The following is a 14,416-nucleotide window of genomic DNA, read 5'->3' on the forward strand; positions in this document are numbered from 1 at the left end:
GATTATGCCATTTCCCTATGACATGTAACATTCCAAAACTTGAGTAAATCATGACACTCATTGTGTGAGTAAACAAAGATTTTAAACATTTTTAGGCAGACTGACTGAATTGACTGCTGTGTGTGTTAAACTGGCTCCTTACACAATGTGATTTTTCAAGCAGATAGCCAAGGCAAGGTCAGAAATTAGCCTAAAGAGTTTCATTGGTAAAATATATTTATGATTTTTATGAAGTAGAGGTGTCAAAGTGTAGTGGAATTTGGACTATTTTCCAGAATTCAGCTGCTGTGATATCTGGCAGTTTTTCCCATATTGCCAAAAGTATGATTGGCCACACTACAAAATGGCTGACAAGTAGGGAATGAATTTGGACACGCCTTGGATAAATAGATCTTGTGGGTTGCCTTTTAGGGTAAAAAGGGCAGGGCTAAGAAGCAGAGCCATAAAAATACAATGGAAAAAACTCATCAGTAGAGATTAGCAGAGATGGCAATATTGTGAATGTAGTAAATCACAATGCTTTAAGGTACACTATATGGCCAAAAGTATGTGGACACCTGACCATCACACTCATGTGCTTTTTGAACACCCTATTCCAGTTTTATTCCCCCTTTGCTGTTATAATAACCTCCACTCTTCTGGGAAAGCTTTCCACTAGATTTTGGAGCATGACTGTGGGGATTTGTGTTCATTGTGTTCAAGAGCATTAATGAGATCAGGCACTGATGTTGGATGAGGAGGCCTGGCACACAGTCAGCGTTCCAGTTCATCCCAAAGGTATTCAGTGGGGTTGAGGTCAGGGCTCTGTGCAGGACACTCAAGTTCTTCCACTCCAACCTTAATACACCATGTCTTCATGGAGCTCCCTTTGTGCACAGGCGCATTGTCATGCTGGAACAGGTTTGGGCCCCTTAGTTCCAGTGAAGGGAAATTGTAATGCTACAGCATACAAAGACATCCTGTACAATTGTGTGCTTCCAATTTTGTGGCAACAGTTTGGAGAAGAACCACATATGGGTGTGATGATCAGGTGTCCTCAAACATTTGGCAATATAGTGTATCTTTGATCATAGTACCTGTATATAGTGTACCTGTATCAGGTACTGATGTGCGAGGAGGCCTGGGGTGCAGTAATGATTTCGTTCATCCCAAAGGTGTTCAGTAGGGTTGAGGTCAGGGCTCTGTGCAGGCCACTCAAGTTCTTCCACAATTTGTTATTAATTGTTACAGCATACAAAGAAATTCTACACAATTGTGTGCTTCCAACTTTGTGGGAACAATTTGGGGAAGAACCACATATAGGTGTCATGGTCAGGTGTCCACAAACGTTTGGCCATGAAGTGTATTTTAAAGTTATGTTCAGTAAACAGTCTATTTTTGTGTTGGCTTAGACATATTTCCCAGGGTACATGTCATAGACAGATCAAACAAGTTATGAATCTGACAGTATATTTTTATTTTGTGATAATCACATGATCACAGTTATAGATTTACATCTATAGGGTCTCATAATCTACTTAGAAACAGAATACATATCAACATGAATATTCTCCTGTCTTGATCTGATAACAAGGCCTATAAAATGAGCTACATTGTATGTGTGTGTGTGTGTGTGATGGAATGCAGTGTGTGTCAGACTAAATGTGAGAAATTCAGGTAACAGCCAGCTTGTAAGACCTACAGAGGATCCAATGCCAAATTGAATACATTTGGTAGTATAAGTGGGTTAATAACTCTCTTTAAAGAGATAAAAATGTACCCATGAAATGATGGTTGACAAATTAAATACCAATAATATACAGACTCTATACGCACATTAGCCCTATAGCCCTAACCCTTCCCTTTTAAATTCAATTTTAGAGATATTCGTAAGCCTTTTTTTCATTTGCTTATACGTTTGTCATATATACAGTGACAATCTTTGTCAGACACACACATATACAAGTGCAATGATGTCTTTTTTTTCTACAATCAGTAAAACCAGAATACATGCTAATGTGCAGAAAATTGGTGTAAAATCTAAGATCAAGCTAAAAAAAATCATCCAATCATAAACAGAACACAAGGGAATAAGCAGAATAAAAAAAATATATAAGTAAATTTACTAAGTTTGTGGTAGATGACAGTTCAATCAACAGTGAAAATGCATGCAGTAGTATATGGGTTTTAGACTAAACGTCCTGTACTGCACACGATTAAAGCATTACACTTGCTATATGCTGCAGTCAAAAAACAAAACAAAACAAAACAAAAAAACAATGCTTCAACAAAAGTTTTGAGGAAAACAAAAATGTAGAGACATTTGCTATTTTTTTTTGTTTTTTACTTTGTCCCAGAAATCAATTTATTTCAAGAAGCTCTAATTTCCTTTAGAGGTATAATCTGTTAAATCGATTCTTTACTGTGGCATGGCTTGATAAATATTATCTATGCAAAAATGGAAAAGGCCATCTGAGATTTAATTGTTATTCTATTATGTGAATTACAAACCTGAACCTGGATCTGAGAGCAGCATTCAAGGAACATTAATAATAATAATAATAATAATAATAATAATAATAATAATAATAATAATAATAATAATATTACAGTGTTTAGTGATTTGCTTTAATTACTTCTCATGCTGATAACCACCATTAATGATCCTACAGTATATAATTAATATTTAAATTGTAGTAGGATTATAGAACATCTGTACAGTAGCTGAGAAGCTTGATCTGCTTTTAAAGCCTCGATACACAGTGTGTAATTTATAGCTGGAATATAGTTGGTTCTATTAATTTTGTCTATAGTTGAATATCTTCTGGTACAAAATATGACAAAATGACTTCCATAGGAACACAGTCGCATGAAGAGAAGTTTACATACTTTTAATGTCACTTAAATTTCAACAACAGTCAAAGGTAACACTGATATTTCTGGGAATATACAATATTTAGAGAATATCCTTACAGTATAATGTTACATGCAAGAGTACTTCAGTTGACATTCCTCACTGCAAGTCGCTAGAACAGAGAAAGGAGGGAGAGCAGCGATGCAGAATTAAAGACAAGGACAAGCTTAAAGGAAAAAAAAAAAAAAAGTCTGTCACTAGATTGCAAATGTTCATTTACAAAACTGAAACATACATATTGCACATATGTTTAGTACAAAAAAAAAACCAAACAAACAGACAAACCAAACAAAAAAGAATGGGACAAACAGAAAAAATTAAAACTTGCTAAATAAATCTCTTCATTGCTGATACTCGTCTCAGATAGAAGAAACTTCTATCATAGTTGCTGTACATAAGTGAATACTTACAAAAAAAAAAATGAGACAAGTGCTATTTAGATCTTTCTTATCTGAGCTAAGATCACGTTAATCAGATCATAACTTTATCAGCTCCTTTCTATACACAGCATATTCAGCATAAAGAAAGTTCTAAAATTGAAGACGTGTGTGGAAAAATATGATTTAAACCTCATTTCTCAATCTTCTGTGATAAGGTACATATCTCCACTCCTGGCATACACTACTTCATACAGTACGTAGCTGGATTTGTGAGAAACTGAAAGGCATTCATCAAACAAGAAAGAAAAAAAGCCCAAACAACCAAAAGCAGAAGTGTAGAAAGCCTGTTTTAATTTACGCTGCATGCGGAACCTCAGACAGCAGCACCCGGGGGTTGAAGGGGAACACACTCACTCAGCCCGCTGAGAACACAAATAGCACAGCAAGAACCCGGGAGAAATCTCTTGAAATATGGGGAAAGAAATTAGTCACTCTGAAATGGAGCCTCCCTCCTTACAGTCAAAAACAACAATCTTAATCCTCTTGAGCAAAGCATGTATGTCTTTTTTTTTTTTTTTTTACCCCCAAAATACCCCCCTCAGTCAAATCTGCTTGATCATTCTCATCTTTAAATGTACAGTTACTTCATATCATTTTATTCATCCCTAAAAAAATAGTTAAAAAAATAAAACCACGGTGCACTAAGTGGCCAAGACTGATGAGTCAAGGCCTAAGGAAGATTCCTGCATTAGCTAGCTCCTTCCTCCTGCTCTTCTGCCTCCTGATTGTTCAGTGATGAGCAGATGAGTGCAGTAAACACAGTTCTGCCGGAACAGAAGATTCTCTTTGTGTTTGTTCAGGAATCTTCCAGAGTTTTGCTTCAAAGGCAACCAGAGGAGTTTCAGGTCAAGCCCTCACTCGTCTAATCAAAAGTGTTGGACTGAGTTTTAGAACAGTGAAACTAGATCTTCTACTTCAGGAGTATAATACGAGATTTTTATCTCACACCTCGGACGCATTTTGTTCTGTAACAGTAATATTGATTGTGGATATTATTTTACAAAATAGTATATGCACGACATACACAAAGCATTTCTTACTAACTCAGTAACTGTTTTTGAATAATTGGCACATTAAAGACTGCTAACTATTTCACAGAGAACTGTGGTCTACAGCTACATTAAATACTGGAACACGTACATCTTTGTGAGTGACTTTATTCATGGCTAGACTGTTGACCATTGTATTTAAACTCTCCATTTCTAGGCATAATCATTCTACTGAGACTGTTTGTTTCTGCTAATTAGCAAGCAGGGTATTTTATAGCGCTCCATAAGCAATTAATTACAAGATAAAACAGTAGCTATGGTCTTTGTGCATGCTTGGCATTGCCATCTCATGAAAGCTGGACAGATGTCCAGGTGTGGAAATAAAAAAGTATGAATCAACCCTAATGGGAAAAAGCAGCTTTGCCTGGGAGTGAACAGTTGAACGGTGATGTGCAGGAAATGTGGAAATGGAGGTGGGAAACCCACAGGGTCTAGCAGCCCTCTGAAAGCCTGGAAGAGAAAGCCAGTGCTACACAGTGTGCGTCCCCTTTCTCTTCCCAGAGGAAAGGGGCTCTAAATGAAATGAAAAGAGTCACAATGCTTTTTTTTTTCATTCCCCAGCTGGTTCCTGGGCCACAGTCTTTCACGTGCCAGCTATAGAGCCAATCTGCCAAGGTGCTTTGGAAAGTCAGTCCCAGTCTCAGTCCCTCACACCACAGTGCTGATCCCGCTGTGTTTGGGCTTTGCGCTGCCCGGGCCGGCTGCCGGGGGAGGAGCCTGGCTGTGGTGGTGCTGCAGGACGGAAGGGTGGGGCGGGTGCTGTGCGTGTGGCCCGTGGGTGTGTGGTGCATGTGAATGGGCATGGGAGGAAGAGGCGGCAGCGGAAGAGGGGTGGTACTGGATGTGTGCAGGTGGGTGGTAGTGGTGGTGGTGGTGGTACGGAGGTGGGTTCTGCTGAACGTGGCAGTACTGGGTGTGGTGTGGTGGATGTGTGTCGCTTAGGCTCGTGCCCTCACGAGCTGTGTGGTGCAGGTTGGACGGGTGCGGCGTGTGAGAGATCAGGGTGGGGTGGGCTGGATGAGGAGGCTGCGGGGGCAGAGAGGGTGACTTGGCGCCCCGCTTGGTGCCGAACAATGAGCCAAGCAGCGAGGATGAGCTGGGCACTGAATGCTGGCGTGAGGGGCAGTCACGACTGGAGGCAGCACGGCGCCTCATGTGAGGGCTGCTAATGATGGAGCCCTGTAGACAAACACACACACACACACCATGTAAGAGGAGAGAAAGCAGCTCACACAAAACCCTGTACATCACTGATAAATACACAGCAGGGGTCGGACTACTGTGCTGAAAGGCTGCAACACCGCTGGGCTGATTCATCTTACACAACTAATACTAATTAGTTGTTTACATGCAATGTGTTTTATTTTCATCTCAATTAGCAACAATAGGAATATATTTATGAAAATACACACATCTGTTTTGTGGCTCCCCCTGATATGAGATGGTCACTAGATGAAATCATCTAGTTGTTTCATGTTTACAAAAAACTTTTTTTTAATTTTCCTTTTATTTCACTCAAACAGCTTTCCAGGACTGGAGTCTGACATGCTGCTATAAAAAGCAGTGCACTGGAAAAAAAATCAAAAACAAAAAAATTTAAATCTGGTATAGGTGGAATGTAGTTGGAATAATCAAAAGATTAACGAATGAATTTACATTTCCATGCCTCACATTGTTCATCAGTATGGAATATTTTGTAACAAAAGACATTCAGGCAACATGACACTACAAATAACAAGACCTCATCTGTCAGTGTCACATAGTAGAAGAGAGAAGATACTGAGTGGTCATGCATGCCATGCAAAAGCGGGAACAGCCAGTGAATGGTAAATATTCATATTAATAAAGATCAATAGTTTGCAATAGTGTGTGTGTGTGTTAATTACTGTCCACTAGTCATGATCTTATTAATCATTCTCAAGCATGGATGGATGAAATATTTCTAGTCATATTCCTACTCGTACTTTCTAGTACTCTGACCTACCCTCTCTCTCTGTCTCTTTTTACTTCAAAAAAAAAAAAAAAAAAAAAAAGAGGTTCTTTGGACTGGATAGGAAAAGGAGCACATTGTCAAGGCTGGAGAGGAAGTGGAGAGTTCTTTCCTTTCAAGGTCATTGAACATTTATTTGCATCACAGCCACAAGTAAACTATATGACAAACCATTAAACAGAAGAAGCAAACCAGACTGCTGAGACACATGGGTTGAAGCATGCTGGAGATCTATATGTAAGATGGTTGACAGCAGTAAGTAAATTTAAACCCTGCTGAAAACAACACACATATCATAATGGGAGTTGGCATAATGGTCTCCAATAATCATCCAAATCATTAGATACGGAGAGCAAAATGGTTATTGGAAACCATTAGTATAATTCCCATTATGATGTGTTTTTTTTTCCGCTGGGAAAGTGAAGGAGAACGCTTTCAATGAAACATCTACATTCGAGGCACATAGCTCATGCAGTGAGTGAATTTCAACACTATCATCACAAACACACAAACTAAAAGAACCAACAAAGGGTGCAAAGAACGATAAAAGCGAGAAGAAAGTTTCACAGTCAAAGGCGTCACTAAGGAGGAGCTCTTGCTCATGGCAGGCTGGAGGGATAAGCCTTACATTATGGTACTTACGTCCATATTGCTGTCTAGAGATCCTGCACTGCTGCGACGACCTCGCTTGCCTGAGCAGGACATGCCACAGATCAGAGCACGCTTACACATCACAGCACAGCACAGCACAATGGGGAAAAACAGAGCAGCATCTAGCCTGCTTGCCTGCAGGGGGCACTAATGGATACATGGCAAGCCACTAGTTGCCTCACAGCAGGTGTACTGAGTTCAGGAGAATGAGACTGGGGTAAGTGGGCAGAAGTCTTCTGGGTATGAGTAGAAGCGAAGGATGGAAGATGTGATTTCCTTTGACGGATCGAGCACTTTTCTAGGCTAGCATGAATAGATCTGCCATTTTCTAGCATGTTTTAGCTTACATAATCTAAATGGCAACTGTTTCTAACCATCTAACAGAATACCTTATAACGAGACTAACTTACCTAGCAGTACTACAGGATACAGAGCTAAAAAAAAATAACAATGGGGAAAATATATGTAAGAATTATCATATTTGATCTGTCTCTGATGTAAGGGAACCCAAATACACAAAGCTAAAAGTATCATAGCAGTCACGCTGAGAGTTAGTTATCACTGAATATGACATAAACATAGTAATCTTACTATTTGGGACAACAATACTACTACTACTACCACTACTACTACTACTACTACAAAATAAAATGTGTCTTTGTAATCCACAATCTGAATTGTGAGCTGGTGGACATTAATAAAATAATAGCAGGGACAAAGTGTTATCAAAAATACACAAAAGGTGTTATTCATCCTCACCTCTGTTGTGCTATATACTGTTTAAAGATCCCTACTGCAGCACACACACTGGTTCCCGGTTTCATTGTCTCAGTTCATTTCTCACTCGCAGTGTGGCCATATTATCACCTGGCTGTGCTAATAGAAAAGCCGTGGGTAGCTGTTTACACCTTGCTAGTTTCTCCTGTGCAGTCATTATCATGCAATCATGCAGCTTCAGACTAAGTGCAGAGAATATCAATGACTTACTCTGCTTTATTTACCTTTTTATCGAACCCCTTTATGCTCTATTGATCTTCTGTGTTGATTATAATGTCACTATGCACAGCCAGCAACTGCCACCCTTGAGCACAAAGTTCATTCAACTCAATTAAAAATTGGCTTGAAAGCTTCTAAATTATGGCAGTTTAAGAGTCCAAGATGGTGGGAACAAATATTTTAGATGAAACTATAAACACTGTCACAGGAACAATTTTAGAAACCCAGTTTTTCTGGAACTCAGGAACACCGGATGTGTTTCCAGCAGAGAAATCATGATTGGCAGAAACCTGATTTTAGGTCCTGACCTTTTTAGTTCCCATTCCCATGCTCATGACTTTCGTTAAAGAGATCAGGCAATGTAATTGCAATGCAGTGAAAGTTTTGCTTTCCAGTGTAACACATTGTCCACATGTATGCACCACTGTCATTGCTTTTATCTGGCGTGGAATAGCTGGAATATCTATCTGGCGTAGAATATTCTACATATATTCACACAACAAAGCCAAATCCAAGGTCAAAAACTCAATTTGCTCCATCTTTGGTGTGTTTTTTGCTGCTCACTGATAACCACTTCTGTTAATGGTTACAATTCCTGAAGTAGAGAAACAAACTCATTCAGAAACTGTGTAGTTCTTATTTAGACTTGTTCCAGAAATTTTAGTTCCTCAAAAGGTTACAGAACCTCAGTGGAAACTCACTTATTGATTTTGAATTGTGCAGGAGGTGCTATAATTAGAGGACAATTATTCAGGAAGTCAGTGCGTTGTTCGGATGAGGTTCACAACTGAGACTATTCTGAAATTGAAATTACCTGCATCGGAAAGGTCGCGTAAGGAGCTGCTGAGGGCGCTTCTCTTCAGACCCTCTCCCATGGCATAGCTGTCATCCAGACTGGCTCGGCTCAGGTTCCCATTGCCGGCCTCCTTTTTCAGAGCAGAGCTCTGCGAGATGCTAGGCCGCACCACACCTTTCTGCTTTTCCAGCTCAGCTACAAACACACACACACACACACACACACACACTCTTTAAATGTTCTGTTCCAACAAACCCAAATCCTCCAGTACTACCAAAATACCTCTGCATCCAAATAATAACTGTCTAATCAGTAAACAGTGAAAAGATCAAAATGCACCCTGACCAGCAGGACACATTTTAATTGTGAAGCCATTACAATAGCACACAGTAACTGTTCTAAATTTAAAGAAAAAAGAAAGATAGCTCAGAAGTCTTGCTGGTGTTAGTCTCAGGAGATGACTGAGTAATGAGGTTATGACAGAAGACTGTTGATGCTCACACTCAATCCTGTATTTCTCCATCTCCTGCACCTCAGCGATGGACTCTCGCAGGTCGTCTGTAAACTTCTTGCGGTCTTGTGGATTGGGTGCGTTGAAATTGATCAGAACTTTGATATCGGCGCCGGGGATGGCTGACGTGAGCCGCACACCATTGGGATAAACTGGTAAACAACAGGCTGAGATCACTTGACAAGCACAGATGATCACACAGACTCATGTTGTGATTTGGTAGATTCAAGAAGAGTATAACATAGTGGTCACTTTAAAAGATACAACCTTGCAATCATTGGCCATTTTATTAGGTATCCCACCACGTGCACTAAAAGACTGTATATCAATAACGTCTTTTTAAATGCCCATGGTGGCATTGAATAATTACGAAATACAGGTAAGTTTTCCTTGTAAAGATCTTGAAAACATTTTACACCTTTCATACTACTGCAAAAACTTCTTAGGTTTTTTAATAGGAACAATATTAAGGAAAAACACGGGAGTCATAAAGTTAATTGTCATTGATGAATGTTTGGAACTACAATACAGTTATAAAATATTTAAAAACACTAATTACACACACTACAATACCTTAAGAATATTTATATTTAATAAAAAAAAACTTTTCTCATTTGACATGTGACACGTGTCTGTGTGTGTGTGTGTATAGTGAGAGAGAGAGAGGGAGAGGAAGCATTTTATTCTGTCAACTGGCAGTGTGTTTTTCTTTATTTCCTGACAAGCAATATTTATGCATATTTAAGAATATAATGCAATATTTGAAAGATTCCCTCTCATTAATGAAAATGCAGTAGGGTTTACATTCACTTCTGACACTCATTCAGGAGTTAATTATTTTGAAACCGTACCCCTGCTGAGTGATTTTCATTAAAGAGATCAAACAATGAAAGAGCAATGCAGTGAAGGTTTTGCTTTTCAGTGTAACACACTGTCCACATGTCACTAATGAAAAGCAATACCACTTGTGTATTTCACATTCAGGCACTGCTGTCATTGTTTTTCAATCTGACTTTATAACGTAGTGGTCAGTTTTAAAGTTGTAAAGTTTTAAACTTGTAGCTACACTCACTGGCCATTTTAACAATTAGTATCCCACCATGTGCACTAACTGTATATTAGTATATAACAACTGTAACTTCTATTTAATGTAGCTACAAAAATGACAAAAATTTTAATTTTCTGTCTGATCAGATCAGAAGAGTGTGGGTATGTGGGTCAGTTAACACAAGGACTGGAAATGGCATCTACCAGCAGCTTGAGAAAAAAAGAATAGAAGCAACAAAGTGCAACATTTCTGTAACACTCACTTTTATACAATTTGCAAGTAATAAATGTCAAATTTATTTCGCAAATATGGCTAGGGGCATGGCAAAATAAGGAACAACTGTGTTATTCACACACTCAATTTCTGCTGCTGTGCATGCAGCTGGTTTAAAAAATTACACAATATACCTTACACAATATACACAATAGACACAGAAGGCTAAAAAATGTTGATCTACCTGACATCACACACAAAAACGATATCTCTCAAATGAAGAGACCAACATCACAGATCAAGTAACAGATAACAATAACAGATAAGAAGAATAAAAATACTTTCTCTTGTATTAGAAAATATTGACATCATGAAATTATTTTAGGCTGGGAATGACTGATGCTCAGGGGAGGGGTAAAAAAAAGAGCAGGGAAGAAAAAAGCCACTTACACTGGTTCTCGAAGAGGAGCACCTGCATGCCGTATAGAGAGAAGGACTGCCTGAAGCTGTATGTCACTGAGTTCTTCTTCTTCTGGAAAATCTTGGTGACCTGAATTGAAAGGTTGCAAATAACTTAGGACCTTATCTGCTATTGCTCGTCCTTTATTTATTTATTTTTTGAAAATCTTATCTGTTATCTTAACTCTCTGTCCTCTATCATACAACATCTACAATCTCAGAGTTCATACAAGTTCCACCAAGACTCATAAAGCCACTGCTTCCTTTTGAACTGGCGGTTATGAACTCGACTGTCAGAAAGATCTATTCAGTATACATGAGCTAATAGATTCCTGCAGTTGGCTAGCACTGCTCTGAGAACAAGACTATCCTTCCCATCCAGAGACAGAAGCAAACATTTATGCAGTTGCTCCAATTAGAAGCTGCAGGACTTTGTACTTCCTCTTGTACTTGGATGTCACTCTAACAGCTTGTTCAGGCTGTTCTTACCACCAGAAGGTCGTTGAAGAGGAAGATCTCTCTCTGGTGGAGGCCGAGCTTCTGTGGCTTGTTGGGATCTGGGACCTCAAACAGCCTGCAGTAGCACACTAGCCTGCGATGTGGTAAGGACAGCACCTGTAAAACACAGCCCATGTTTATCACTATGTTTCAGGATTATGTTCAAGCATATTATCATTAAATCTCACTTAAGGTAGCATTTTAGAAAACACAGATTACAATAAACATATATTTAATATTTAAGGGAATTATTAAAGGAATCTCTGAAAAGCGCATGAAGTGGACGAATTGTAAGATTTATTTTCCACAAATTTGGTTAAAAAGAGTCTAAAATAAAGTAGCGAAAGCAGCAATTTTCTTTACTATGAGTGATATATGTTTTGCCTTCTTTTAGCCAAAACTGTGGGGTATGAAAGTTATAAAATTGTTTACTTTATGTATAATACACTGTGCTCCTAAAACATTACCTTCTTGCATAATTTAACAGAGTACACTAGAAATTAATTTGGTTTCAAGTGCACTTTGTGGAACATTGTGGAAGTCATATTTCAATATTGCTCCTGTTTTCCTTTCACTGTGTGCACTGAGGTATCATTGCTAAGTGTTTTGCCCATTACATAATGTTTTCAAGAATTACTTGTTCAAGTTTTTGGTCTACTTTCTCTCCATTTGTCTCCCCACTCTGAGCCTGACATCACAAACAATGTAAAAATATTTCAGTCATGATTTAGGCCCCATTACAGTACTGAGACGGCACTGGTTAAAGTGGTTAATGACCTACTAGTGGCCTCCAATCAGGGTTGAATCTCTTTGTTTGTATTATTTATCTCAGAGCAGCCTTTAGATCACAATATGCTTCTAGACAGAATTGTTCCAGTTAAGGGAAAAGCTCTCCCTGGCCCAGGCCTTATCTGACTGACTGTTTGGTGTTTCACAAGACTCTGTTCTAGGCCCACTGCTTTTTCCATACCTCTAGGTACAATTATTCTGAAACATGGTATTAGCGCCACCGCTTTGCTGCTGTTACACACAGCCATAAGTTTCAGCAAAACCAGATGGCAGATACCAACTTAATAAAATGGAGGAATGTATAAAGGACATTAGACATTAGAATGTATTTTGTCAAAAGCACTATACAAATAAATTTTAACCAAAGTGAATACATCTGACATGTGAATATAGTCCATAGCCAGGAGGCAGGCCATTCAACATCAGCACCATAAATCAACAATTAAATATGCTAATGGGTGTTCATTACAGTTCCTGCAAGGTTATAGGATCTAATGTGAATATATTTTGCTTGCCAAATGTCAATACTTGGATGGAATCTTTGTGCAAAACATACATGTTTTACTACCATTTAACAACAATTAAAAAAATGAGCCAAAAAATACGCACACATCCAAGGCCATGGTGGAGTGAGCCAATCTGAAAAACAAACAAAACCCAAATAGGTCATAAAGCCATAAAGCAAAGCGACTGTGAGAAAGGATCAGCAAGAAAGTGCAAGGTTGGAGAGTAAATATGTTTTTTTCTTTCTTTTCTTTCCTCTTGTCTCTAGACTTTAACACATCCTCCTGGTGTCTACCTGGTGTCTGTAAGCTCTGTGTGTGGCTGAGATCCCTGCTGGAGTTGATGAAGAGCAATGCTGCTGAGTTTGGCCTAATTACAGCAGCAAGGGCCAGAGGCACCTCCATTTTTGCTCCACAGGGGCTCTGCATTAACGGAAAGGCTGATGGGACTCATGGTGTTAAACAGACATGAGGGATGGGGTTGCAGGTCAGGTTATGTGTGCAATCTCCATTAGACTTAAAATGGTAATTATTACTATGTCAAAGCTGTGGTGGCTGAAGCTGAACTGCATTAGAATTCCTAAGAGCACCTTAGTTCCCAGGAGACAAAAATCAGAAGAAATGAGAATCTACATTAGATTGGGCAGGGATTTAAAACCAACCTTGAAGCTCTCTCATTCCTTTTATTTTTCTTCCTTCTCTCTCTTATGCCATCCATTAGGCAAAGTAATTTGTCTCAGACCCCAATAAAGAGGAAATCTTATGAGAATAAGCTTGCAGTAGACCAGAAATGAACTTAAAGTGGCTATGGTGGTCTCTCTGGAAAAGCTAATCCAGGGCTAATACAGAGTCAGTGGCCATTAATGTCTAGGGAAGGCAACCTGTATATCTGTCCTATAGAACAAGAGCGTTGCTTATAGTGTATATCCATAAGAATCCACCGGTATGGCCACCTTGTGTGTAAATAATGTGACCTAAGAGAGCCTACACTGCTCTGTACACTCTGCCTCTATAAATATCAAGTAAATGCGAAAAGAGTTTTTAATTCTAAAGTGCTTTTTTTGAAGTCTAAAGTCCTGACCTGTCTTAAGATCTGTGATGAACTGTGATGAGCAGCTCCAGATAGAAGGAAAGGATAGCAGATGTGGTGATAATGTCACTCACTGGCTTCTTCCCAACGATGAGCTTCTCCACTTTTTGCACTTGGGACACATGGTCTTCATTTGTTTTGAGCTCCCGTTTCCTGATCCGCTCATAAATACCAATCAGCATCTCACGAGGAATGTCTTCTCCATCATCAACCCCTGTCAGATAAGTAGAATTTTAGGGGAATTTTAGTCAAGTACAGCTTAAATTAATACTCAGTACTCTCATTTAATTTTACGTAAAAACAAAAAAACTCAAATGCTTTCTTTCTTTTGCTCTCCTCCAATTTAATCAATTGTGTCTGAGCATTTTGACTTTAAACTCTAATCAAAGCAATGTTAGTTTTTAGTGATGAGCACAATTGCACAAGGAGTCACTTGTTCTTCATAGCTTAAAATTACTTTAATGGGAAAAAATCTCTTGGTCTCATGAAA

The 14,416-nt window shown here is 38.9% G+C and overlaps 1 protein-coding gene across 10 annotated transcripts in view; it reads right to left on the minus strand.

The window, feature by feature from the left end:
- Nucleotides 1-2,849: 2,849 nt before the first annotated feature.
- The window catches only part of iqsec1b (IQ motif and Sec7 domain ArfGEF 1b), a 182,991-nt gene continuing 171,424 nt past the window's right edge, over nucleotides 2,850-14,416 (minus strand). For 8 of the 10 annotated variants that reach the window (XM_026932602.3, XM_026932598.3, XM_026932601.3 and 5 more), the window contains 8 exons: nucleotides 14,001-14,140; nucleotides 12,943-12,972; nucleotides 11,536-11,661; nucleotides 11,038-11,137; nucleotides 9,317-9,478; nucleotides 8,834-9,010; nucleotides 7,015-7,064; nucleotides 2,850-5,561 (listed from right to left, as the gene is read on the minus strand). In XM_026932602.3, the coding sequence (XP_026788403.3) occupies nucleotides 5,031-5,561; nucleotides 7,015-7,064; nucleotides 8,834-9,010; nucleotides 9,317-9,478; nucleotides 11,038-11,137; nucleotides 11,536-11,661; nucleotides 12,943-12,972; nucleotides 14,001-14,140 (1,316 nt within the window). In that variant the 3' untranslated portion in view covers nucleotides 2,850-5,030. The other 2 variants (XM_026932606.3, XM_053227225.1) reach the window with 2 other exon arrangements.

The sequence above is a fragment of the Pangasianodon hypophthalmus genome, chromosome 20, assembly GCF_027358585.1.
Source record: "Pangasianodon hypophthalmus isolate fPanHyp1 chromosome 20, fPanHyp1.pri, whole genome shotgun sequence".
NCBI lineage: Eukaryota > Metazoa > Chordata > Actinopteri > Siluriformes > Pangasiidae > Pangasianodon > Pangasianodon hypophthalmus.